At 39.9% G+C, this 26,765-nt stretch overlaps 2 protein-coding genes across 8 annotated transcripts in view; both read left to right on the top strand.

The window, feature by feature from the left end:
• Nucleotides 1-16,392, top strand: part of TMEM62 (transmembrane protein 62) — a 57,417-nt gene extending 41,025 nt beyond the window's left edge. For 2 of the 6 annotated variants that reach the window (XM_088839753.1, XM_088839749.1), the window contains 4 exons: nucleotides 4,476-4,589; nucleotides 6,751-6,835; nucleotides 12,509-12,627; nucleotides 15,544-16,392. In XM_088839753.1, the coding sequence (XP_088695879.1) occupies nucleotides 4,476-4,589; nucleotides 6,751-6,835; nucleotides 12,509-12,627; nucleotides 15,544-15,870 (645 nt within the window). In that variant the 3' untranslated portion in view covers nucleotides 15,871-16,392. Of the gene's footprint in view, nucleotides 1-4,475; nucleotides 4,590-6,750; nucleotides 6,836-10,361; nucleotides 10,467-12,508; nucleotides 12,628-15,543 lie in introns of all 6 variants that reach the window. The other 4 variants (XM_088839748.1, XM_055437187.2, XM_088839752.1 and 1 more) reach the window with 4 other exon arrangements.
• An 84-nt stretch (nucleotides 16,393-16,476) lies between these two features.
• CCNDBP1 (cyclin D1 binding protein 1) lies at nucleotides 16,477-25,828 on the top strand. Of its 2 annotated transcripts, none has more exons than XM_088839755.1 (11): nucleotides 16,477-16,705; nucleotides 16,878-16,937; nucleotides 17,225-17,304; nucleotides 19,074-19,155; nucleotides 20,101-20,224; nucleotides 20,372-20,439; nucleotides 21,020-21,096; nucleotides 21,445-21,725; nucleotides 22,997-23,057; nucleotides 25,115-25,161; nucleotides 25,407-25,828. In XM_088839755.1, exons 1-11 carry the CDS (start codon nucleotides 16,597-16,599, stop codon nucleotides 25,519-25,521), a joined length of 1,104 nt encoding a protein of 367 aa, XP_088695881.1. In that variant the 5' UTR covers nucleotides 16,477-16,596; the 3' UTR covers nucleotides 25,522-25,828. The 2 variants fall into 2 exon arrangements, with proteins under 2 accessions (XP_088695881.1, XP_088695880.1); XM_088839754.1 differs by having other exon boundaries at nucleotides 20,369-20,439.
• Nucleotides 25,829-26,765: the final 937 nt, after the last annotated feature.

Below are 26,765 nucleotides of genomic sequence, written 5' to 3'. Positions count from 1 at the left end.
TTTGCTTTCTTCCAACTTTGGCCAGAATTTCCCCAATATACCTAAAGATAATAGAATAAGTCAGAGAACATGTATTTATGCGTCCACACCTTTGATTGCTGTACTCATGGGTAGGATGTGGAAGGAGGGGATGTTCTCCTTAATGTCTTTCATATTAGAAGTTGGCTTATTTTAAAATGACTTGAAGATATAAGTACACATAGTAAAAAAATTATTTTTACTATTTTGAAAGCCTAGGATAGAGAAGTTTCAAGGCATCAAAGAGATTTTTTTTGGGAGGAGTGGGCATTGATAGGGTGTGCAGTGACTGCCTGCCTATCCCTTTTGTGATTCAGCTTGTGGGGCATTTAATTCAGCAGACCTGCCAGAGTAGAAAGTGATCCTCATTACCAAAATAGAGCAGTTTTATCAATATACTGAAACGCGTTAGGTGGTAGACTGTGCTAAAAAATTAGTTTCTGGGAAAAAAAAACCTGTCAATCTCTACCACACTATGGTTTGATGACAGTTTGAAGCTGATCTTTTAATGTTAAGTCTGAGTTTGAAGATTGCCAAGTAATCCTTCAGAAAACACATGTAATTAGTCTCATCTTTTTTATATGTGTGTCTCAGAGAAGGATTTTGAGCAGGAAGGAGCTATTTACTGAGCTTCTTCTAAGACACTTAGGATTTTTTTTTTTTTTTTTTTTACTAAATCCATGTAGCAATGTTCCATGATGTAAGTTTTATCCCCAGTTCATAGACGAGGAAACAGGAGAAGGCACTTTGCAGTGCCACCCATCTGCTTAGAAGGAAGAAGAAACTCATGGGTAGGATGTGGAAGGAGGGGATGCTCTCCTTAATGTCTTTCATATTAGAAGTTGGCTTATTTTAAAACGACTTGAAGATATAAGTACACATAGAATAAATTGTTCCCTATCTTTACAGTCACGGGGAAGAAGTGAGAGCAACCACAGGAGACCTGCTCCTTGCAGGAAGGTAGAACTCCCAAATCTTTGGATTGCTTGTTTTATAAGGAAGAAACCATAGTTCACTTTCCTCAAAACATTCCTGCCTGCTTAGTTGAATCCTTAGTAAAAATGTGAAATAACATATATTTTTATATGTTTCATATTTCTTACATTTTTGAGATGTAATTTATATTTGCTGCTGCTGCTGCTAAGTCGCTTCAGTCATGTCCGACTCTGTGCGACCCCATAGATGACAGCCGACCAGGCTCCGCCATCCCTGGGATTCTCCAGGCAAGAACACTGGAGTGGGTTGCCATTTCCTTCTCCAATGCATGAAAGTGAAAAGTGAAAGTGAAGTAGCTCAGTCGTGTCGGACTAGTAGCGACTCCATAGACTGCAGCCCACCAGGCTCCTCTGTCCATGCGATTTTCTAGGCAAGAGTAAAACCCCATATATTTAAGAGTACAGTTTGGTGAGTTTTACTTACTTACACATCCTTGAAACCGTTCCTACAATCCATACCATCTGTCTCCCTCAAAAGTCTTCTTATGCCCTTTTGCAACAGCTTTCCTTCTACCCCCATTTAAGGCAACCACTGATCTGTTTTCTGTCTATATGAATATAATTCTAAGAAATTAGTCTACTGAATACTAAAATAGGGAACCTAGTCCCCTTATTCCGGAGAAGGCAATGGCAAGCCACTATTGCCTAGAAAATCCCATGGATGGAGGAGCCTGGTTGGCTGTAGTCTGTGGGGTCGCTAAGGGTAGGACACGACTGAGTGACTTCACTTTCACTTTTCACTTTCACACATTGGAGAAGGAAATGGCAACCCACTCCAGTGTTCTTGCCTGGAGAATCCCAGGGATGGGGGAGCCTGGTGGGCTTCCGTCTATGGGCTCGCACAGAGTCGGACACGACTGAAGTGACTTAGCAGTAGCAGCAGCAGTCCCCTTATTCATCAGTGAGAAAATTCTGTCCTTTTACATACAGATTTACATATAGTTTGCATATAGATAAGTTTATATAGTTTACATATAGATATTTGTATTTACAAATATAGTTTACATATAGATAAGTCTGAGAGAAAACTTCATGGGAGAAGACACTGATTTATTTTATCTATGCATGTATTTATTGAATATCTGTACATTTCCAGGCAACCTAGTACCAACTAGACCTTTCAATCAGTTCTCAGTGTGGTTCCTGAAGTAGTAGCATCAACATCACCTGGAAACTCATTAGAAGTCCCATCTCAAAACTATGAATCAGACACTCTGGAGATGGAAGCTAACCCTATGTTTTGACAATCCCTCCAGGTGATTCTGATGTGCACTAAAGTTTGAAAACCAGAATGTAAGATTATTGTGCCTGCTTTGCCCATTTAAAGAGTAAACTCTAGAAATCTCTCTCAAAGAGAATCCTTGCATTAAAATAAGAACTTAAAAAAAAAACCCAAAAATATGTAATTCAGAGTAAGAACATTTGAGGAATAAAAGTTTGATAAACACCAGTGCAAGTTCTTTTTGCTAGTTTAAAGCTTTTCACGATAGGGAATTTTTTAAATAAATGCAAGAGATAATACTATAATGAATTCCCAACTTAACGAATAGCCGAACTTTAAAGATTATCAACTCATGAACAGTCTTGTTTCATCTATACCCCATCTACTTCTCTGTGTACCACAATGTTATTTCATCTGTGTAAATATTAATATGACAGTATGTATCACTAAAAGATAACTATTTTTAAAAAGTAATGATAATACCATATCACACCTGAAAAATTAACACTTATACCTTAATTTGAAACTATCCAGCTAATGTTGCAGTTTTCCCATTTTGTCATTTATATTGCATTTGTTTGGTTCAAATCAGAATTCAGACAAGGCTCAAATATTGCATTTAGCTGATTTGTCTTTTCAGTTTCTTAATCTGTAGGTTATCTTTCCATCCTCCTTCCTTTTTCCCCCTTGCAATTTGTTTGCTTTGGAAACTGGACCTTTTATCCTCTAGTGTTTCTGTATTCTGGATTTTTTCCATTTGTATCCATGTGGTATTACATAGTATGATTCTCCATCCCCTCTAGTTTCTGTAACTGGTAGTTATATTTTAAGGTTTGATCATATTTGAGTCTGTTTTCTGGCAGGAATACTTCCTTTGGTGTTTTATGCTTTTATCAGAAGTCTATAATATCTGGTTGTCTCTCTTTTAACAATATCAAAATTGATCACTGTATGTAGATATTGTTGACCCTACACAGTGGTGTGCTGGTAAATGTTTAACTACTAACTTGGGGCATGTTTGAAGGGACGAACTTGTTTTATCCCAATTTCCATAGTATAAATATTCCTCCTGTAGCTGGTTTTAAGCTACCAACACATTAGCTGGTCTGCAGAGTTCCTGAACATGTAGCAATTGGCCCTTGTCAGACAAGTCAGTGCCAGCACATTGCTGGCTTATCCTCCATTCATTATGAAGTACCCAACCAGCTTTTCACTGTGGGAATTCTAGCACCTACTGAGAGTCTGAGACTAATACATTATTTCATTGGAGTTATAAAATGGTGATATTCAAATTGCCACTCTTACTTATATGAGTATTAATTAGAAGATTCCCATAAAGAAAAAATTTGCCTCACCTATTTGATCCCCAGATACAGAGTTCATATGGGAAAGGCAGGATAAAGTCTTCATTCATCCTCCACCTTCCCTTTTCTAAACCTGCTTTCAGAATAATGAGTTCTCTACCGTCTGCCAAAGGTCACCAAATGAGTCTTTTAGTATCATTATGAAGTCATAGTTTAAAAAAACGTGGTTGGTATTTTTCACTCCATTGCATTTATTTTTTTTTTGATGCTCAATCGTCCCATCTTTGGCTAGTAGGAGCCTCTTTAAGTTGGACACTAAGTCCTCTGAGTGACGGAACGGAACGGAAGTCCTCTGATACAATCCTAATAGTCCTTGTTACATTTTCTTGCTTTCTGGTACAAAGATGTTCCAAGGCCTCGTGTATTTCTTACTCAAAAATTAAAAAAAAAAAAAAAAAGAATTGGAATCAGCTATTTCTCTAAAGACCATTGGTTTCTTGTAGTGGGGAATTTTATTTTGAGTCCAAAATCTGGGCACTAGCCCAGCTAGCTCATTACTGTTTTTATGTCTTTTCAATAAACAAAGGGAAATACAGATTTGTTTTTTTAGGACTACTTTGTGATATACACTGATATTTCCAATTCAAATCTAGAATCACAAAGTTTAAAAGAAGTTTTATTTGAAGTGCTCATATGTTCACCTGCAACTACAACATTGTTAATCAGCTATACCCCAGTACAAAATTAAAAGTTTAAAGTGAAAAAAAATAAAGTACGAAGATACTCTGGAAAAAAAATCAATTTCTCATAGGAAGACTCAAAAATAAATGAAAAAAGGTGTCACTTATTCTGAGATAATGGACGAAAATTATTGGAAACTTAATCCTGGACCATTGTACATATTGAGGGTTGCTTTCCTCTTGTGCTTATTACTAGGATTCTGCTGGAAGAAGTAAGAGTGTTCACCACATATTTTCAGCTCGAGAGGATATTCATCTCAGATTTGATCCCCTGGCATCATTTATTCTCCTAACTGACCATTGTACTGTGGTGAGTAAATTCAACTTAGTATTATATATGTTTTTACTAGATTTGGTAGGTCTAATGTCATAAATAATATACTCGTGATGAGAAAGCAGAACCTTATCAACTTAAAAGTTTAGTTGTTTGTCTAGAAGAATACAATGACTTTAAAATTGATTTGAATTAAAAGAAGAGGAGACACAGGACATGTAGTACCTGTTCTGGAACCTGGTTCTAAGTAATGACATAAAGCAAGGATCACTAAGGGAATTATAGGAGCTGTGCTAAATTAGGATATTTCAAAAATATTTCTTCCCACATAAATAATACATGCTTAATATAGAAAAACTGGAAAATTTAGAAATAAAGTATAATGAACCCCACATCATTCTTTTATCACACTAACCATTAGAACCATTGTATTTCTCCTTAGAATACTATTTGTTTATTTTTCTCTTATTTACATTTGGATATAAGTTTTTACTGTAAAATGGTAATATACTTTTCATTCTCTTTTTCCATTTGATTTCTTCTACTGAGGAATTTGTTTTGATGATTTTCTTACATCAGATTTGTTTTATAAATGATGCTTATTGGCTGTATTATATTGTCATAGATATACCTTAATTTATTTGACCATTTCCCTATTGTTGAGCATTTGTTTCCAGTTTTTCCCTCTACTGTAAACATATTGCTTGTTTCTGCATTTAATAGTTTTCTGGAAATTTCTGGAAATGAATTGTTGGATCAAAGAATGGACACATTATTCTACATGCTTCATTTATTTATTATATAATTTATATAATTACACAGATTTTAAAATTATTTATTATATTTGTTGTTTTTGGTCTCTTCTCCCTCATGAAAAGATAAGAATGTCTTTTTGGTATGCCTAACACAAGTAGACCCTCAAATAAGTATTTCTTGAATGAATAAATTTTTTTGTTGTTTTTTTTTAGTTTTTAATACACTGTCAAACTGTCTTTCAGAGAATATTTGGCAATTTACAGTCTGGTTTCCTCAGATCTCCCTCTCCTGGGTGTTAACATAAAGTGCACTAAAATGTTGAGAAGAAAATTTAAACCCCTTTCATTTCACCTTCCAAAGATAGCTTAATATCCTCTTATATCCTCACAGACTTAATGTGCATTACTTATTATTTTAATTTACTTTTATTACTTGTGTGATTGAACATTAAAAAATATGCCTAATGGGCATTTGCATCTCATTTTTACAAATCTTCTTTTTTTTTTGGTGATTTTTAATAGTCACCTAGATCAGGCTTTGAAAACTTTGGTGTACTTATGAATCACCTGGAAATGTGAATAAGAGGCTGATTCTGATTAGTAGAGCTGAAATGGGGCCTGAGACTCTGCATTCCTAAGAGGCTCAAGGTGATTCCAGAGATTACCTGGGGCCTGTCCTTGGAGAACAAGAACCTAGATTACATGTCTCTTTACTATGAGTTAATCTTCAAGTGAGTGATTTCCTGGTGGAGAAAGCATAAGGAAATGCAGTCTCCGTTCATTCAGCTTGTGGTGTACTGCATACTGTTTTTTTTTTCCACTTTTATACTTTTTAAAAAAACTTTTTATTTTATATTGGAGTGTAGTTGATTAACAGTGTTGTGCTAGTTTCAAGTGTACAGCAAAGTGATTCAGTTATACATTTACATGTATCTATTTTTTTTCAAATTCTTTTTCCATATAGGTTGTTACATAATATTGAGCAGAGTTCCCTGTGCTATACAGTAGGTCTTTGTTGATTATCCACTTTAAATATAGCAGTATGTACATGTCCATCCCAAACTACCTAACTATCCCTTCTCCCCTTCTGCCCTCCCCCTGTAACTGTAAGTTTGTAACACTCTTTTAAGACTTTAAATAAAACAGCACAAATTATACTTAACCTAGTACACTGAAAGTGGACTATTTTAATTTGATTTTATGTAACTGTAAGAGATTATTTAGTTTCAATGTTGGTCCAGGTATCCAAATCTTAAAAGACAAATGCTGAGGCAACTTATCTTCTTTGCTGCATCAGATTTTCAATTCTCTTTGACTGTATATTTTTCTTAGATAGTCATTTCTCTTAATAATGTCATTTCCATTTGTGTTAAAGGGGCTGTTTATAAAAACTGAAGATGTAGCCATATGTCTGTTCCATGTTAATTTCTCTTTGTCTGCAGGCCCGGGTCATATTTGTGATGATTGCGCTGATGCAGCTCATTGTTCTCATTATTTTTCGGTATCAAGCATATGCAGAGCATAACGGTTAGTCACCATGGGTTCCTTTTATTCTTAGAAGGCCTTACTTTTATGCATCCCATAATCTCCTGACTAAATAAATACCAGTGCAGACTGTCTTTGCCTGAACTCTGTGAGGTGCATCCTTCAAACTATCGTGTTCACTTCAAACCCCCTTTTCCGTACCATTTTCTCCAACCATTCCAGGTCATAATGAACTTTTGTGTCTCTGAATCCCAAGAGTCCTTCCTAAGGATTAATTCTGTGCTTAACCAGCAATCACCTTGTTTATATCACAACTTCAAATGTATATATTTTCTCCTCAATCAGACTCATGTTCCTCAGTATAGGAGTTTTTGTTTAGTACTTCTTTTCTGTTTTCTACAGCACCCAGCTCTGAGTTTGTGTATTACAGACAATAAATATTGACATTTGTTGAAGTAAATATTCCTTATTCCTTCCTGGCTTGGATGAAATCCCAGGAACATTGTGGGGAAGGGGAGGACTGTAGTAAAGATTAAAACATAAGATGGTTAACTGCATAGGTAGTATACATATCCTACTGAATGTTTTCCTGCTTATATATATTTTAAAAAATTCTGTGAAAAAGTTCAAAAAGCATTATTGCACAAAATGTAAATAAATAAATATTGAGGGAAGCCTCAACCTCATGTGGTACTACCAGTATTTTTGTATAGTTATTTAAAATTCACAACGTATTTTTACTTATATTATCTTAATCTTACAACAATCCTGTGAGGGTAGGTATTATTGTTTCCCATTTAAAGACTAGAAAACTGAGGATTGCAGAGTTAATGTAGGTTATCTAGTGTCTTACAACTAATAAGAGTCTGACTCCAGGTCAGTTCTTTTCTGTAAACAACACTTCTCAATCTGACTACACCTTAGAATGCCCTGGAGAACTTTTAAAATCGCAGTGTCTACACAGTACTTTCAGTGCTTACACAGAATGTCTGCGGGTAGGACCTAAGCATCAGTATTTTTTAAAGCTCCTCAGATGATTCCAGTGTGTGGTAGGGCTGAGAAGCACAGCTCTGTCCAGAGCAGTATTTCTCAGTCCTGCTGCCTAGAATCCCCTGGGTTGCTGCCTCAACTCCCCTCTTTGCCAGGCCAACTAAATCAGAATCTCTGGAGGGTGAGACTTGGGCATGAGTATTTTCTAAAAGTTCCCCCAGGTTATTCTAATGAATGGTTCAAGTAGAGAATCATTTCTTAAAATGTAGAGCATAGCTGCCTCTCAGGCTAAAGAATGCTATATTTAAAATAAATAAACAATGATGATGGATGGATACGTGGATCATCCCCTGAGGAGTACCAGGCTGGAACGAGAGAGGGATGAGCAGGAAGGGTGCAACACACAGGGTGAGAAAGGCCGCGCGGCGTCAGGCTTCGTCTGTGACCGTCTGTCGGGTTGCACAGTGTTATGAGTGTAAAATGAACGTGCTGGTCTACTAGGGAAGACCTGCCGTTTAACTTCTATCAGGCTGTCTTTCCCTGGGGCCAGTCCTTTAGACAGTTTGCCCTCAGGTGTTGCTCAGTGTGTCCTGAGCTTCCCATCACAGTCTTCTGATACCTGGTATACGACCAGCCGCAGACCAGTGAAATGGCTGGCTGGGCTGAGGATCTGTGATGCTCTAGTCTGTGGCTGCAGAATAAAGCCCTGGCGCTTTGGCTTTCTGGCACTGTATTTTCAGAGGTGTTAATCTGGAGATCTTTTAGGGATCCCTTTCAGTTGAAGTAAGAGGATAACTGAGTTAAGAGCTGCATCACATATAGGAAGGGAATATTTGGACAGATATTCATGGTAACTTTAGATATTCATACTTAAGATTAAAGTTTGATATTTGCCTTTGAGAGATATATATATAGTTTAAAAAAATTTATTGGAGTATATTTGATTTATACTGTTGTGTTTCAGGTACACAGCACAGTGATTCAGGTAAACACATGCATGTGTCCATTCTCTCTCAGGTTCTCTCCTCATGGAGGTCATCACAGAACACTGAGCAGAGCTCCCTGTGCTGTACAGTTGTTGCTGTTCAGACACTCACTCATGGCCAACTCTTTGTGACCCTATGGATTGTCACACACCAGGCTTCCCTCTCCATCACCAGCTCCTGGAGCTTGCTCAGACTCATGTCCATTGAGTTGGTGAGGCCATCCAACTGTCTCATCCTCTGTGGTCCCCTTCTCCTCCTGCCTTCAATCTTTCCCAGTATCAGGGTCTTTTCCAGTGAGTTGGCTCTTCACATCAGGTGGCCAGTATTGGGGCTTCATCTTCAGCATTAGTCCTTCCGATGAATATTCAGGACTGATTTCCTTCAGGATTGACTGGTTTGAACTCCTTGCTGTCCAAGGGACTCTCAAGAGTCTTCTCCAGGACCACAGTTTGAAGGCATCAGTTCTTTGGCTCTCATCGTTTGTTACTGTCCAGCTCTCACATCTGTACGTGACTACTGGAAAAACTATAGCTTTGACTACAGACGTTGGTTGGCAAAGTAATGTCTCTGTTTTTTAATATGCTGTCTAGGTTGGTCATACCTTTTCTTCCAAGGAACAAGCGTCTTTTAATTTCATGGCTGCAGTCACCATTCACAGTGATTTTAGAGTCCAAGAAAATAAAGTCTTGTCACTGTTTCCGTTGTTTCCCCATCTATTTGCCATGAAGTGATGGGATCGGGGGCCATGATCTTAGTTGAGTTTTAAGCTAACTGTTTCACTCTCCTCTTTCACCTTCATCAAGAGGCTGTTTAGTTCTTTGCTTTCTGTCGTAAGTTTGGTGTCATCAGCATATCTGAGATTATTGATATTTCTCCCTGCAATCTTGATTCTAACTTGTGCTTCTTCCAGCTCAGCATTTTGCATGATGTACTTTGCATAGAAGTTAGATAAGCAGGGTGACTATAGACAACCTTCATGTACTGTTCTCCCAATTTGGAACCAAAGCTGCTATACAGTAGATCCTTGTTGATGATCTGTTTTATACATAGTGTGTTGGAATAGGAAATGGCAACCCAGTCTGGTATTCTTGCCTCGAAAATTCCATGGATGGAAGAACCTGGTGGGCTACAGTCTGTGGGGTCGCAAAGAGTAAGACATGGCTGAGCACACACGCACGCACACATTTAGGTTGTTTCCATGTCTTAGCTATTGTAAATAGTGTTGCAGTGCACCCAGAACACTGGGTGACCTTTGACTTACTTTGATATAACTTTTGGAAGTTTCTACATTCGGATACTAAGTCTCATGGAAACCAAAGACTTGATCATTTTTTGAGCACAGAATATTTATGTGTGTGTGTGTGTGTGTGTATGTATCTTGCAACTACACCATTGCTTTGAACTTCTCTGTAATTCTAAGTGAAATGGCTTACCAGAATTCCTGCCAACTTCTGATTTAAAGTCAAGTCATCCATATTACAAACGATTTGCTGAAGATGTAGTAGATAGCCATTGGAAGTCTTCTAGAAAATATTTTAAAGAACATGAACTTTGAATGTGTTTACTGGATTTTTCAAATTTATTCTGTTTAGGACTGCCGGGATTTATAAATTTGACGTCATTTTCCCTTCATGTCTTGAGCAAACTAAATATCTCCTACTATTCTGTGTTGTTGCTGACCCTGTATACAGTGCTGGGTAAGTCATTTAGGAAACCTGAAAATTGTGGAGAATTCTGCCCAAGAATGTTTGAGAATTTTCACATTAGCCATTTAGGCTCTGAGGAGCACGATGCCTGGCACGTGGCTTCTCCATTTCCTGGGGCGTGATCTGGGGGATACAGATGTCCTAACTTAAAGCGCATTTAATCAACACCACGCTAACTCAAGGGTGCCGAGAGGACCGTGACAATCAGTATTTGTGTAGAAACTTATTAGAAGACAGGAGTTCCGTTTAAACATCGTCTCCTCAGAGCAGCCTTTGATCATATGAAAGTTTTGTCCTCTAGTTCACCACACTTTATTTCTTTCATTACTTTGTCAGAATTTGTGATTATCGTCTGTGTATATCTTCTCTCCCCTCATTAGAATATCAACTGATGTCTTATCTATCCTGTTCCTCTCTATGCGCAGCAGTAAGCACGATGCCTATTATGTAGTTGAATGACTCTTCACTACCATGTGACTCCTAAGCACTCAGCTCAAAAGAGAGAGAAGCCGAGATAAGCAGTGAGTTCAGGCATCTGAGCTCTTCTCATATTAATTATTACACTCAATATGGACAAAATCACTTTAGTCATTTATGGAAACAAAGTCCTGTGAGTCTCTTTTTAAAACTTTTTACAAATGTTCTTTACTAAGAGTCATTTAGGAGTTAATATATCTTTAGTCTATATTTTATACGTTTAGTCCATCTTTCGGAGAAGGCAATGGCAAGCCACTCCAGTACTCTTGCCTAGAAAATCCCATGGATGGAGGAGCCTGGTAGGCTGCAGTCCATGGGGTCGCTAAAGGTCGGACACGACTGAGCGACTTCACTTTCACTTTTCACTTTCACACATTGGAGAAGGAAATGGCAACCCACTCCAGTGTTCTTGCCTGGAGAATCCCGGGGACGGGGGAGCCTGGTGGGCTTCCATCTATGGGGTCACACAGAGTCGGACACGACTGAAGTGACTTAGCAGCAGCAGCAGCAGTCCATCTTTGGACTTTTATTTCCTCATTAGTTACTCTCACCAGAGAACAGAAGGTAGTTAAATAAAAATATGACCCTTTACAATTTTGTATAACAAGCTATGGCAGATTCCCCTTTGGAGGTCGGTTTCCTTGTTAGAAGATGGGTTGAGGCTGTTTCAGGCACTTGTTTTCCACTAGGACCAAAGCAAGTGATTTGTTTCCTGACTGTAAAGGGAAACATTAGAAGAGGAGAAGTTGTTTCATTTTTAAAGGTTAAAACTTAAACTAAGATGTATCTAATGGAGTATATATAATATATATCTGAGAAAATTACCTGTGACTTTTTAAAGTTGAACTCTACTCTTACCAGCAAATGATAGTATTGCATTTTGAGAAGGGAAATCTGACTGTCTCTTAATCACTCCTGACAATATAGTAGTTCCAGAAGCCTGCACATTGAGAAGGAGCAGTAAATAATAACAGGGAGTACAGAAAAGTCATTCTGGCATTGCAGCTGAAAAATTAAAGTGAGTTAAGCTATGAACATGTTAACCCAGAGTATGTAGTTGATGTACAAAGTAAGGATTGTGGGTCAGCAAGAAAAGGATGAAACATATTCATTAATATTAATAAGAAAGATAAGTACATTTTAGAATGATTAAAGTGGTTGAAGTCTTATTGCTTAAAGGAGTAAATTTCAGTTATCTGGAAAATTAAGTATGGTGTCGATGGAGTACCTCTTTGCTTCTTAAAGGAAAGTAAATGCATTACTGTAATAGAATCTTCTAAAATTTGTGAATGTACTCCAGTCTGTTACTGGAATCTATTCCAGATATAGCACTTAGGCAATTTTATAATCTAGAGAAACAGGGAGCAAAAGAGCAAATAATTGGTTAGCTGGGATATTGGGTACAACAGAGATTAACAGAGAAGAAAAGCTATGCAAATGAATGCTTATAGATGACTCGTCCCATATTTCTTCATTAGTCCTAAAATGTATCTTGTGATATGTGTAATCAGAGTCATAGTTATATAAATTCCTTTCCTGTCCATTGCCTCTTTCAGGCCCATGGTTTGTTGGTGAAATCACTAAAGGCAAATTGGGCTGCTGCTTCTCCTTTGGGATCTTTGTTGATGGACATTTCCTACAAGGCAGTATGACGTTTATAGTTGGAATTCTCCAGGTAAGAATTAAGAAATACAATTTAAGAACATCTTGGTCTTGCTGGACTAATTGCATAACAATTATGAATTATATCCCAAATCCCAAATTAAATACCACAGATCATGTGTCCTTACTTACCAGCAGGGCAGTCTTTAGTATTTGGTGTTTTATTTGTTTTTATAGTGCTTTCCAAGCTCTTTCTTCCACCACTCTTGTAAGCATCTAAGATACATTTTTGGCAGGAGGGTTTATAAGAGGTGAGAGAGGTTTTTGTTGTTTATTCACTGTGCTTTTACATCTACAAACAGTGAAAGAAGAGACTTATGGTAGAATAAATGATAGACCTCTGGGTAAACCAAAATTGGTTATGATAATGAAGAAGGAAACTATTTCAGAGGGAGGAAAAGAAAAGTAGACATACAAGAAAAGTGGATCAGTTACCCAGTGTAAGCTTTCTAGCTATCTCAGCAGTTCACTTGTTTATGAAAACACTGATATATTAGGTTTACATTTGAACTGAGATTTCTTTAGAACAAACACAAATAAAAAACCCAGACCTGTAGCAAACCTCTGTAAACAGGTTTGAAAACTGTTTACCTAACAATTTATTTATTTATTGTTCTCACCTAATGGGGCTAATGGATCAAAATCTGAGGTGATGATCTGAAGTTTTATAAGAGATCCAAAAACACTGTTCAAAATAAGTTCACAGCCTCATAAGAGGACAGTAAAGCATGATCTGCAGACAAGTAGGGAAGATCTCTGCCTAGTGAACACTGACCACAAGCCAGAATGTTCTGGTTAGCAGCATTTCATATGTGACGAGATCCAGGTCTAGTTCAGTTTTCTATTACATAGATGGAGGCTGTCTCTCAGGAGCATCCTTCAGTTCAGTCCCTCAGTCATGTCTGACTCTTTGCAACCCAATGGACTGCAGCACGCCAGGCTTCCCTGTCCATCGGCAACCCCCGGAGCTTGCTGAAACTCATGTCCATCGAGTCGGTGATGCCATCCAACCATCTCATCCTCTATCGTCCCTTTCTCCTCCTGCCTTCAATGTTTCCCAGCATCAGGGTCTTTTTCAGTGAGTCAGTTCTTCGCCATTAGGTGGCCAAAGTGTTGGAGCTTCAGCTTTCACATCAGTCCTTCCAATGAGTATTCAGGACTGATTTCTTTTAGGACTGACTGACTGGTTTGACCTCCTTGCAGTCCAAGGGACTCTCAAGAGTCTTCTCCAACACCACAGTTCAAAAGCATCAATTCTTTGATGCTCAGCTTTCTTTATGGTCCAACTCTAACATCCATATACATAACTACTGGAAAAACCATAGCTTTGACAGCAGCATCCTTATTCCAACTAAAATCTGAGCTTTACCAAAAGGTGGGTTTACAGTCATATTTTAATAAATAGTATACCAAGAATGGATTTTATGTATCATCTAGGCCCATAGCTCATAAATCTATTATATCTCTAACCTAGACTTCTCTCCTCCTCAGGTGCCTGTATATACAACTGGCATTTCACATCTTCCTTAGATATCTCACGGGAATCTCAACTTAATATACCTCTAACAGAACCTTTCATTTGTATCCCCAAACCTGTTTCTCCCCAGTTCTTCTCAGTTTCAATACATTATTTAGGATGCATCTTAAGTTCCTCCCCTTCCCTCACACTTTTTATCTAGTTCATCAGCAAGTAGCACTGTGCATGTCTTTTCTCTGTCATTCTTACCACCATTCTTACCTAATCATATTTCTTTATTAAAAAAAACTATTTGGCTGAGTCAGGTCTTCATGGCAGCGTGCAGGCTCTTCGTTGCGTCATGAGGGGTCTCTCCTTGCAGCACTTGGGCTCCAGGTGTGGTGCTTGGACTCTGGAGCACAGGCACTCAGTAGTTGCGGTGCATGGGCTTAGTTGCTCCACGGCGTATAGGATTTAGTTCCCCAACCAGGGACCAAACCCACATCCCCTGCATTGCAAGGTGGATTCTTGCAGTGAACCAGGGAAGTCCCCAGTAATTATTTCTTGCCTGGGCTACTACAGTACCCCCCTAACTGGTTTCCCATTGTTGCTCTTGTCTCCCTGTTGTCAGCTTAAAACAGATCCATGACATGATCTGGGTCCTGCTGACTGCCCCCAATTCCACCTGCCTTATCATGTTCCAGGCCAACAGGAGGGTAACGGCAGATGGGCCCATCTCTGGGCTTTTTATTTGTTCTTCTGCCTGGAATGCTCTTCCACTGACTCATTTCTGTCCTTCAGACCTCAGAGGGCCCATCTCCCGTTGCCCTGTAACCAGTTATTTTCTTCATTGAATTTATCACCATCTGTAATTATCTTCCCCCTCGTCTTTTTTGGGGGGTTGGTTTCCTCTTCTCTGTCCTAGAATGTAAGCTGTCTGAAGCATCTTTTCTGACTTGTTCATCAGTGTGTCCCTTGCCTAGAGCCTTGCACAGTGCCTGCCACATAATGAGTGCTCAATAATTATTTGGTGAATGAAAACTCATATTGTAGTTATGGTTGGATTATAAATCTTAAATCTTCTAGTTTGTATTCCAGTATTCATTATGTTACTTCAATTACAAATGCAAAGTCAAGAAAAAATATTGATATCCAAGTTCCCCCCTCACTCTGCCAAAAAAAAAAAAGAATACTTGTATGTATGTGTGTGTGTGTTTGTACACAGACATATATATTCATTTCTACCTTAAACATTTGAGGGCTTCAACAGAAATGAAATGACACTTGCCTTTAAGGTGAACAGAAGGATGCAGGCAAATAAACGACTTTGACACAAGTGTGATTAAAGCATAAAGGATCAGTTAACCCCCAAGAGAGAAAGCAGCATATTTTTAGGAGCCACCAATAATGTGTTAGTGAGACCTGACTCCACCAGGGCTTAATAAGCTAATAGTTCTGTTCTGTTCTTTCCAGCTGGTGTTTTTTAACATCCCCTTGATGGTTTACCTGTGTTGGATTTTGCTGCAGCGGTGCTTTGGTCACAGCTTCAGGTCTCATCTCCGTCAAGGAAAATACTTGAAAATTATACCTGTTCATCTACTTATGTTACTGCTGTACATCTGGCATATTTATTCCTGCTACTTTCTTCATATGACATATGGCACTCTAGCTTTATTATTCTCCCCTTTACGGACCTGGTTGACACTGGCGACACCTGTTCTCATTCGTTGTGTTTGGACACTGAACTCTGCTGAGCTTGGAACCTTCATAGTGCGGTTAAAAAGTCACTTGAGCTCCTGAAGTCTGTATCTCCTCATCCACCTCTGTAGCCCAGGCCTCTGCCTCAGCAGCAGGCGAAAGGCCAGTATTGATGGGCAAACTTCAGGGAGCTGCTGTTCCTTGGACACCTGGGAGTTTGGGGGATTACCTACTACTGATTCTTGCAGAATGGACTGCAGAAAATTCTGTATATAATGCCGTGATTCCTTCTTTCCCCAAGAAGGGAAAGGGTTGATTTCCTTTTGTGAAGAGAAAGCCTTTATCTAGGAGATCCACAGGGCAGGGGCTGATATATGGGAGTATCTGAGGCCCACTCAGTGTGTTTTTTAGATAGCTCATGTAAAGTACCTAGCACAGTGTCTGGAACTTGGCAGCCTGTAAGGAGGCCACTTTAGGGACAGGGAACGTGCAAACTTGGACCTGACCCTGACTACCCTTGATTAGTTCCTAGTCCTTTCTTCAACAGGATTATGGACTCTCTGTTTCCTCAGTCAGGGGTGTTTTCAACTAATCAAATACCAATAAATGAAGGATGAATAAGAAACAGCTCGGTTTGGGTCTTGCCTGTGTCGCTGGAGCGGGAGTGAGGCGGGGCTTTTGAGAGCGGAAGGGGCGTGGCTGGGCTTCCGAGGCGGGGCAGGTTGTTGTCGAAGCGAAACTGTGGCCTGGAAGAGGACCTGCGGCAGCGGTGCGGCTCCAGAGGCCGCTGTGAGGGCTTGGTCCGCTGCCTCCTAACGCGGTGCTGGGATGGAGAGCGCAGCTGTAGCTGCAGCCCCAGATCCCACCCTGGATCCGCCTCTGGAGCAGCTTCGGCATCTGGCCGGGGAGCTGCGGCAGCTGCTTCCTGGAGTGCGGGGTGAGCTGACCCAGCGGGGACGGGCGACCGCACGGCCGGGCTTGGGTGGGAAGGGGCCAGGCCTTGGCGGCCGCGGCGGCTGCCCGGGCGGAGGAGGTGGGGCCGGGAGGTCGTTCCGCTTACCTGTGCTCTTTCGTTTGTCGCCGCCCGGCCCACACCCCGCACCCACCAGTCGGCGAAGCGCAGGAAACCACCAAGGAGTTTGATCGGGAGGCCTTTTGGAGAAGACTCAGTGAGTGCCTCCCCGATTGGAGACTGCTGTCTCATCTCTTCCCGCCTCCTTTCCTTCCTGCTTCCCCCCCCGTCCCGGCCTCTCTGCGGGGATACTCCTCCTAACCCATCCTTGGTACCTCCGAGGTGGAAATAGAAAACACTGATTTTTGGAGTTGTTTTTGAGACGTCTCAGCGGGCATGGGTGGAGAGGGAACGCATTATCTGCACAGGCCTTGCAGCCGTTGCAGCCTTGTCCTTTTGGCACTAACATGTTGGCTCTTGCCACCTGCTGTGTCACCCCCCCAGATGAGGCAGCTGTGACAGTGTCAAGGGAAGCCACGACTCTGACCGTAGCCTTCTCTCGACTTCCACTGCCATCTCCACAGGTGGGCTTCACTTTTCTAGAATTCTTGTGCTGCTTCAGTATTCCTTAGGAAGCCTCTCATTTTCTTTCCACCTTTTTCACTCAAATCTGGGGATTTAATTTCCTCAATCTGTCGAGTAAGATGAAGTTTGTCAAACCACAGCATTGTTCTGAAGATCAGCTTGTCAGATGCAGTAGTTGTCATGGGGTAGATGGCTCTTCTAAATATTGATTCATTCTGAGGTTCATCCTGGTTATTTCCTTTCTGACATTTTTAAAAGTACTTTCTGTTTGCTAAGTGTTTTCACATGCATGATCCCTTTCTTTTTTTTTCTTTCTTCATGATCCCTTTCTGACATGAACAGGCAGGCTCAGAGGCTCAGTTTAAAGTAGATAAGTAGTGGAGCTAGGTTCTATCTGATGTTTGAGCTCCACCTTTTCTATTAGACTACATAATACTCGTTTGTACTGAATTATTTTTATACTTAATTTTAATAATGTAGACAGTATAAGGTTCAAAAGATATCAAAGTTAAATGTGCTGAACAGTTTATATCTCCTGTCTCTGGTTCCTTTGGTATTATTCCATATATATGCTATGCATATTCACACTTAAATGCATATGGTTTCTTCTTTTTACACGTGTGATTAAAAGTTTCTGTTGAGAAATCAGCTGATAACCTTATGGGAGTTCTCTTGTATGTTATTTGTCACTTTTCCCTTGTTGCTTTTCATATTTTATCTTTGTCTTTAATTTTTGTCAGTTTGATTACTCTGTACATGCTCAGGACAGTGGTTTTTTCATTCGTAGATGAAAAATTAGAATATGGCTTGAATTATATGTATTTGAATCATGATTGTTTTCTTAGGATCTCAGCACATTAATTCTGCCAAAGAATGGGTGTTTTTTTTTTTTTTAATTCCAGTCCATACAGCGTGGTATTTTTACAAAATTATATGTTTGGATGTTGAAACAATGTCAAATTGGCATAAAAGTTTCTAAGTATTCTCAATCTTTGTACCTATCCATCTCAGACTGGTAACAGATCATTTATGGACTGGCACCAATCTCGTAGATCACATTTTGCGTAGCACTGGCTTGGAATTTAGCAGAGCAGTGAGGACAAGGAAGATAAGGGAATGCCAGTGACTGCCTCGAAGGAAAATAGTCAGCATTGAGCATTGTAAAGTCCATTCTAATTTCCTTTAGGTATACTGAGATTCTGTTAGAGACAGACAGAGAGACAGACACAGAGGCAGAGAGACAGACAGCTGGTTAATGGTCTAAGATGGAGCTGACAACTTTTCTGTAACGGGCCAAATAGTAAACATGTCAGGCTTTGCAGTCCAGCTACTCCACTCTGCCTCTGTAGTGCGAATACGATTATAGACAACATGTAAACGCATGATTGTGGCTGTGTCCCAGAAACATTTTATTTGCAAAAACTGGCAGTGAGCCGGATTGGGCCCTTGGGCCCTAGTTTGCCAACTCCTGGTCTAAGATATGGTGAATACCTCAAAGCCAATCACAGATATCTTGGGATATAGATTATCAGGGATGTTTTTCCTAGTTTCTTCATGTCTTATTGAGTTTCTGCTCAGTATCTGGTATCCAGCTAACTCCTCCCTGGTATGTGATGAGAACAGCACAGGGCCTGATGCATAATAGGACTTCAGAAAATGTTTGATGATGCTGTACAGATGTCTGCTCTTTTCCCCTGTAGATGGCTTGACCACATTGATCTAATCCATTTCTTTTTTTTCTTTCTGAAATTGGCTTATCATCTCATAGGAAACCCAGAGGTTCTGTGAACAAGTGCATGCTGCCATCAAGGCAATTATCGCAGTGTACTATTTGTTTCCCAAGGATCAGGGTAAGCCACTCCATACACATAAGTGTTCAGTTTATGGGGTAGATCTTTGCTAATGTGACAGCTTATGTCCTGAGAATTTTACCTTTTCCTCAATTTGAGTAGGTAATGTAACTTTCTCCCATTAAGTGCAGTCAAAGGTAGTTATATAAGTGACCTCTGTAAGTAAGCCTTTGTGCTAAAGTTCAGATCCTGTGTTCTCATGTCCCCTGCCTTACGTTTTTAATTCTCACTGGCTTCTCTGTCTCTAACTCATTATAATCACCACAGATACTGCTTGGTTATCAGTGCCATCCCCAGGCTCCTCCTCCTCATCACATGCTGTTTCTGAGCTCCCTTATAGGTTAAGTAGCCTCCAGCTCTGCTTGCATATTCGTGTCTTGATTATTATCAGGTTACAATTATAAATGAATACATGTCTCATGGATCTTCAGGGTTACTCATGTGGTTTAAACTTGAAGTGTTTTATCCACAAATGTCAAGAGATCACTATTTTTAAAAAAGTTTATTATTTATTTGGTTGTGGCAGGTGCGCTCTTCAGTCTTTGCTTTGGCATGCAGGGTCTTCAGTTGCAGCATGTGAACTCCTAAGCTGTGGCATGTAGGATCTAGTTACCTGACCAGAGATTGAACCCTGGCCCCTGCATTGGCAACATAGAGTCTTAGCCACTGGACCACCAGGAAAGAAACTACTTTTTAATGAATGAATACGTGCAGTCATGGAACAATTTTGTTCCAGATCTCTTTTGGAAAATACCACTAAGAAATGGTGGGAGGAGCAAGCAAATGACATGGGAATATACATGAGACCTGGGTTTTGTGTTGGCACTTCAGTTAAAGCATGTGGGTGCACATTTCCTCAAATTCTGTAGGGCTTAGATTCTCCGGAAGACTTTCCAGACTTCTGGAGAGATGAATAGGCTGCTTAGTCTTTGGGTCTGGCTACAGGCATCACCCTGCGAAAGCTGGTGCGGAGCGCCACTCTGGACATCGTGGATGACATGGCTCAGCTTGTGGAAGCACTTTACATCAATCCAGCTCAGAGTAGTGATGCCATAGCTGGAGTTACTGGGTAATGGGGTTCTTTGGTTCTGGGGGAGGGGGAAAGTCATTTTAACAGCAAAGTTACTGATAACTGAGATTAATGACCAGCAGGAAGGACCTTTGTAGGAAACAGGAACCCAGTTATTGATATATCCTTATTGATTGCTTTCAGCAGCCGTGAGAACCTGATTTCCTATAACAGTGTCTGGGATGCGTGCCAACATGTCCCTCAGATCCCAAAAGGTGGGTGAGAGTGGAAAGTAGACATTGGCTCTGCTGGCCAAAGCTGACAGACCTCACATCTAACTGCCGGTTTTATAGTATGTATGTATCTTTACTTACGTAAAGAACTTAGTGAAACAGGTCTAGTTTATCGCCGACATGAAATGATACGTATTAATTCTTGTTGCCAGTCTTTTTAGTTCACATAACTTTTAGACTCAAACACCTCTGGCTGTGGCTCTCTCTCTTATTGAATAGATGTGGTTTCCTCTTCTGGTCCTGCCTCAGGGGCAGTATTCTGGGGACACTGAAGCAGTTACGGGGTAGAGCCTGCTAGGCCGAGAGCAGTGGTCATGCCAGGGCACCACGCTGAGAACCGGCATGTGACTGTTGTAGTTCTTCCTATGGTGAATGACAGAAAGCTTTTTACCCCCTGTCTGGGCACCCAGAGGATGTATGTGAGAAGAATTGTACATTCAACTGCTGCCCTTGTTTACTGTCCTTGGCACTCCCTTCAGATGAGCACACTGTTGCTTTTTGCAGACTCAAGAGAATTGTTGGGATTCTCCACTAACTGGTGCTTCTGATTCTTCACTCATAGATAACAAAGCTGCAGCCCTTTCAGTGCTAACAGAGTGTGTGGATCTTGTGAAGGATGCACATGAGGAGATGGAGCAGGTGAGAGGACCTCTTTCTTTGATGGTCATTGGAAGGCCACTCTGTGTCTAGTAGATGAGAATTGGTTCTAAAGAGAGAAGATGTGTCAAGCGTGGACCACATGGGTCCCCCCTCACTCCCATCCTCCATCTCCTGTCTCCCCGCCCCATGTGGGGGTGCGATTTGTACCATTCCTCTCTGTTCCATTGCTGCACTAGGAGAGTTAGAACAGCATGTGTGAGGTGATTCAGCTCTGTAGCCATTTAGGGAAATAGCTGGCTGAAGTTTGGGAACAACCCAGACGTGATGCTGAAAGTATTAATACTTGGTTTTTTTTCTGGCATTCACATATATCATATTGTATCTTAGGCTGTGGAAGAATGTGACCCTTACTGTGGCCTCTTGAATGACATTGCAGAGGACAGCTCTGACAGCCGTGTTGATGAGGAGGATATATTGGGATGTCCAAACAATCGGGACTCATATTGGTCAGAGGAAGACCAGGAGCTCATAATCCCATGCCTTGCACTGGCGAGAGCATCCAAAGCCTGCCTGAAGAAAATCCGGCTCTCAGTAGCAGAGAATGGGAAGAAGGATCAGGTGGCCCAGCTGGATGACATTGTGGACATTTCTGATGAGATCAGCCCTAGGTAGGTGTGACCTCCACTCAAAACCTCCCAGCAGCAGCATTCTGATCTCAACTTGTGCCGTCACCTGAAGGTTTTTCCCCATCTTTTTGTTTTGAAAGTTTTCAAACCTGTAGGAAGGGTTATAACGTATTGTAGTGAGTACCTGTACTTCCGTCTAGGTTCACTTGTTGTTCACTTTTTTTCCTGTATTGGTTTATTTCTCTGTAATTAGATGTGCCTTTTTAAAAACTGAAATCGATGTGCTGTTTTTATCCCTGAAGCATTCGTGAGTAAGTTGCAGACATAAGTGACGTTTTCCCCTGAATATTTCAGCATGTATTTCCTAAGAACAGTTTTAGTATTACATTTAAGAAATTTACATTGAACATGTGTTTGTGTTTGTTAGTCGCTTAGTCATGTTCTACTCTTTGCAACCTCGTGGACTGTAGCCTGCCAGGCACCTCTGTCCATGGAATTCTCCAGACAAGAATATTGGAGTGGTTTGCCATTCCCTGATGATAAAGGTTATACTGAATATAATAATATTATCTAATATTCAGATTTCCCAAATTGTCTCTAAAACGTCTTCTATAGCATTTTTGTTTGTTTGTTTAATTCAGGGTTCTGTCAAGGGGTCATACTGCATTTGGTTGTCTTCTCTTTGGTATCTTGCAACTAAAGCAGTCCCTGTCCTTTTTTAGCTTTTTTTGTCATTGACATTTAAAAATTTTGTAAATTTTCTTGACATTTTTAAAGAATCCAAGTCAGTTGCATTGTAAAATATCCAGCAATCTGGATTCGTGTGGTTGTTTTCTCATAATTATATTCGGGTTAAACATTTTTGGCAAGAATATCACTTAGTTGAGTGTTTCATGCTTTACATTGCATCATATCGGAAAGGCACATGGTATTAGTTTGTCCTCTTTTTGGTGGTACAGCACTAACTTGATTGCTTGATTAAAGTGTGCCTACTTTAATGGCATTCAGGGATGAACCCTGCCTATATCAGTTATTAAACTTATGGTTTCAGATCCTAAAATTTTTAACTGAATTAATAATATCCCATCCTACTGGCCAAGGGAGTTCCCCCCATCCTCAACTTCTATTAAAACAGGGTATGTATGTATTCTGTAAATACCAGTTGAATTGGTTATTTATTGGTTACCCAGTTTAAGGAACTGATGCATTTCTGGGAATTATTTCCTCGTTGCATCCTTAGTTGTATCCTGGAGACCACGTAGTTGAGCTTTGTTCCTTCTTGGTTAATGGTTATTTTTTCTTTCTCCCTTTAGTGTGGATGATTTGGCTCTGAGCATTTACCCACCTGTGTGCCCTTTGACTGTGCGAATCAATGTAAGTACTGGCTTTGAGGGAATAGCTGCAGACCTAATTGGTAGAATTTCAGTAATTACTGGTATTTTCTTAAACTGTGGGGAATATGTTTATTTGTTACACTTGGATGCAAGCACAATAGTAATGTCACAGTGTTTGTGCCTGATAAATATTTGTTGAATTTGAATTCTGATAGCAGTGAGCTCTGATAGTACTCTCTCTTCCATAACCACTTGGGTAATCGTTTAGAAAAACCCAAAGACCTTAGAGGGGCTTCCTAGGTGGTGCTAGCGGTAAAGAACGCACCTGCCAATGTGGGAGACGTAAGAAACATGGTTTGATCCCTGGGTCAGCAGGATCCTTTGGAAGAGGGCATGGCAACCCACTCCAGGATTCGTGCCTGGAGAATCCCATGGATGGAGAAGCCTGGTGGGCCACAGTCTATAGGTTCGCAAAGAGTCAGACACAGCTGAAGTGACAGTATGCACGCACCCAAAGACCTTAGAAAACCATGCCTTGAGAGAAATTAGTACAGTGCTTTAGGATTCTTTCACCATGAAGTTACAAGTTTCTCATTTCCAGTATTGGCCAAAATAGGTGAATAGTCTAATAGAGAATACTCTAATTTAAAATATTAGAATATGTTTAATATTTATTCTAATTCTATATCTATATTCTAATATCGACATATTATGTGATTTAACCGTGAGTCATGAAGGGTTAAGCTCTTTATAAAAATCTGATTTTATTGTTTTCTTTGAACTCCTAGGTCCTGTGCTAGAGTTCTGTTCTCTTATTTTTTATAAACTTTAAGTTATTATGTCTCATTTTATTGGAAAGAGAAGTAAAATTGTGGATAGCTTATATTTTACCATCAGATGTATCAGTTCTAATAATATTTGGTAAATTTGTGGAAATTATTAATAGAGTCATCAAATGTGTCTTCACAATGTGGAAACACCTTGGAGTAGAATTAGGATCCTTTTGGACATTAACTTTTTTTTCCACATTCACTTTTTAAAAATTGACTTCTGAAGAAGTAAACATCCTTAGTAATATGCCATGTCAGTTACCTAAAAGCAGTTTTAAGGAATGCGTGGTATGCTGGTAGGATACATACATCCTCATGTTACCCTGTTACTGGTATTCTTAAAATTTTAAGTTTTTTAAAAAAACCTAGTTGTTTCTGCTGTATATATCCTGAACTATCAGCAGTTAGGACAAATTTAGGTTATATTTTTCCTTTATTTGTTTTCTTTAAAAAAATTTTAAATATAAAAAATCTTATAAAGATACTATGGCAGCAGTATTAATAAGATTTTGCTAAATAGAAAGGAGTCCATGATCCTGCCACCTAATCAACATTTTTATTTTTGACTGTTTCCTCCAAGGTTTTTTTTTTAAATGACTTATTACTTGAGTATTAAAATATTGTAATATTTTAACTCTCCTCCTTCCTTTTTTCTCACTTTCACTTTTAAAAAATTGACTTCTTGTCCCACCTCTGCTGATAGTTCAGGATATGTATAGCAGAAACAACTGTTTTTGTTTTTTTTAACTTACAGAATTTTAAGAATACCAGTGACAAAATAGCGTGAGGATGTATGAATGCTACCAATGTACCGTCCTTTCCTTAAAATTGTTTCTAGGGTAACTGACACGGCGAATTGCTAAAGATGTTTATTCCTTAAGTCAGTTTTTAAAAAGTGAATGCGAAAAAAAAGGGGAAGAGAGCTAAAGTATTAAGTATTTTAATATTCAAGTAAAATATTTTTAGCTCTACCCCCCCCCCCAACTTTTTCCTCCTTTCCTTTTTTCCCCCCTAAATATCTGTTTTATTTGTTTGGCTGTGCTGAGTTTTAGCTATACCCCGAAGTATCTTTGGTCTTTGTTGTGGCATGCAGGATCTTTTAGTTGTGGCCTGTGGGGTCTACTTCTCTGACCAGGGGTTGAACCCAGGCCCCCTGCATTGGGAGCTCAGAGTCCCAGCCACTGGACCTCCAGGGAAGTCCCCTATCCTTTCCTTTTTGTGATAGGGCTCAGGGTGAGTAACTTCTCTTGTTTCTTTTTTTTTCTAGTCTGCAAAACTTGTATCTGTTTTAAAGAAGGCACTCGAAATAACAAAGTGAGTATGAAGACTTATCCCGAAATAGCTTTTTGAGAATAAGCCTGTACAGCCATTCTCAACTCCCAAACCCCCATCTCAAAGCGTCGAGAGTGAGTATGGTATTTTCTCTCAGCTTTGCTTATGGAGCAGCTGAGACCCTTGCCCTCTTTTACTGTAGTTTTCCCTGTGTCCCCTTTTGAGGATAGGTCTTTCCCTTGACAGTGTAATAAATTTAACTTCTCTTTTCCCCGTTGCATTTGCAGAGCAAGTCATGTGACCCCACAGCCAGAAGATAATTGGATTCCTTTACTTATTAATGCTGTTGATCATTGCATGAACAGAATCAAAGAACTCACTCAGAATGAAGTTGAATCATGAATTTCAATCCTGGTTCATTTGAACTCTCTTCTCTTTCTTACTGTTACAGCCAAGCTCTGATGTCTGCTTTGAGAATGGAGCTAGGATGCTTTCTGGATTAGAAGGGAGTATCTGTACTTACTAAGAGACACAGTTACCAAAGTTTGGTGATTAGGCCAAACTGGCAATTATTTATAAACCATATGAGTATATTTTTCTGTGCTAGATACAAAAGACAATTACATGAGTTTTTCTGATTGAGTTGCCTCTCAGAGATCCCTGGGGAAGCTGCCATATTCCCTATTCAATAAAATGTGTCATTGTCAAAGATATATTTTAGCATGTTGCTGAATATTATTCTTCCCAGCACGTTCTTTTGAATGTTCTTCCAGTTTGTTCCATTACTATATTGTTATTGAAGGGCTTCCCCAATGGCTCAGCAGTAAAGAATCTGCCTGCGATGCAGGAGACACAGGAGACAAGGTTCACTCCCTGGGTTGGGAAGATCTACTGGAGAAGGAAATGGCAACCCACTCCAGTATTCCTGCCTGGAAAATTCCATGGACAGAAGAGCCTCACAACTGAGCACACAAGAGAGAGTTCTGTTGGTGTTGAGCTTGTGAAAATTATTAAGTGTGTTAGTCGTTCAGTCATGTCTGACTCTTTGTGACCCTGTAGACTTTAGCCTGCCAGGCTCCTCTGTCTTAGCGATTTTCTAGGCAAGAATACTGGAGTGATTTGCCATTTCCTTTTCCAGGGGATCTTCCCAACCCAGAGATCAAACCCGAGTCTCTTACATCTCCTGCATTGGCAGGCAGTTTCTTTACTGCTAGTGCCGCCTGGGAAGCTGGAAAATCAATAAAGTGAAACCTTATTTAAAATGGAGTCGAGAGGCCAGAAGGAGGAGCTCTCACACAGTATTACTCTAGGTAAATAACAGGAAGGATTGTCAGTTATAGACAGGAATGGTGTACATTTTATCTCCTCGAGGAAATTGACCCTAGCTACTAAGCTAACGAGAACCCCTTATCACCCTGAACTCTCGCTTTCCTCCATGAAATTTTGTTCAAAACAACTGCTCCCAACTTCCTCCCTTTCCTTCCTTCCTTTGTGGCACTTGGCTGTGGTTTTTACTGTCGCTGGCTTGACCCTAATTGCAGTTGTTTGTTGTTCCCAAATAAACCCGTTTTGCTGGTAAAATAACTGGCTGTTTCATATTTTAGGTCAACAAGCTCAGTTGTTAGGTGTGTTCACTGTATTGAACA

The sequence above is a fragment of the Moschus berezovskii genome, chromosome 9 (assembly GCF_049115385.1).
Source record: "Moschus berezovskii isolate FMDL1 chromosome 9, NW_MosBer_1.0, whole genome shotgun sequence".
NCBI classification, from domain to species: Eukaryota; Metazoa; Chordata; class Mammalia; order Artiodactyla; family Moschidae; genus Moschus; species Moschus berezovskii.
The sequence above is the reverse complement of the archived record's forward strand: the minus strand, read 5'-3'. Positions and strand labels throughout refer to the sequence as shown.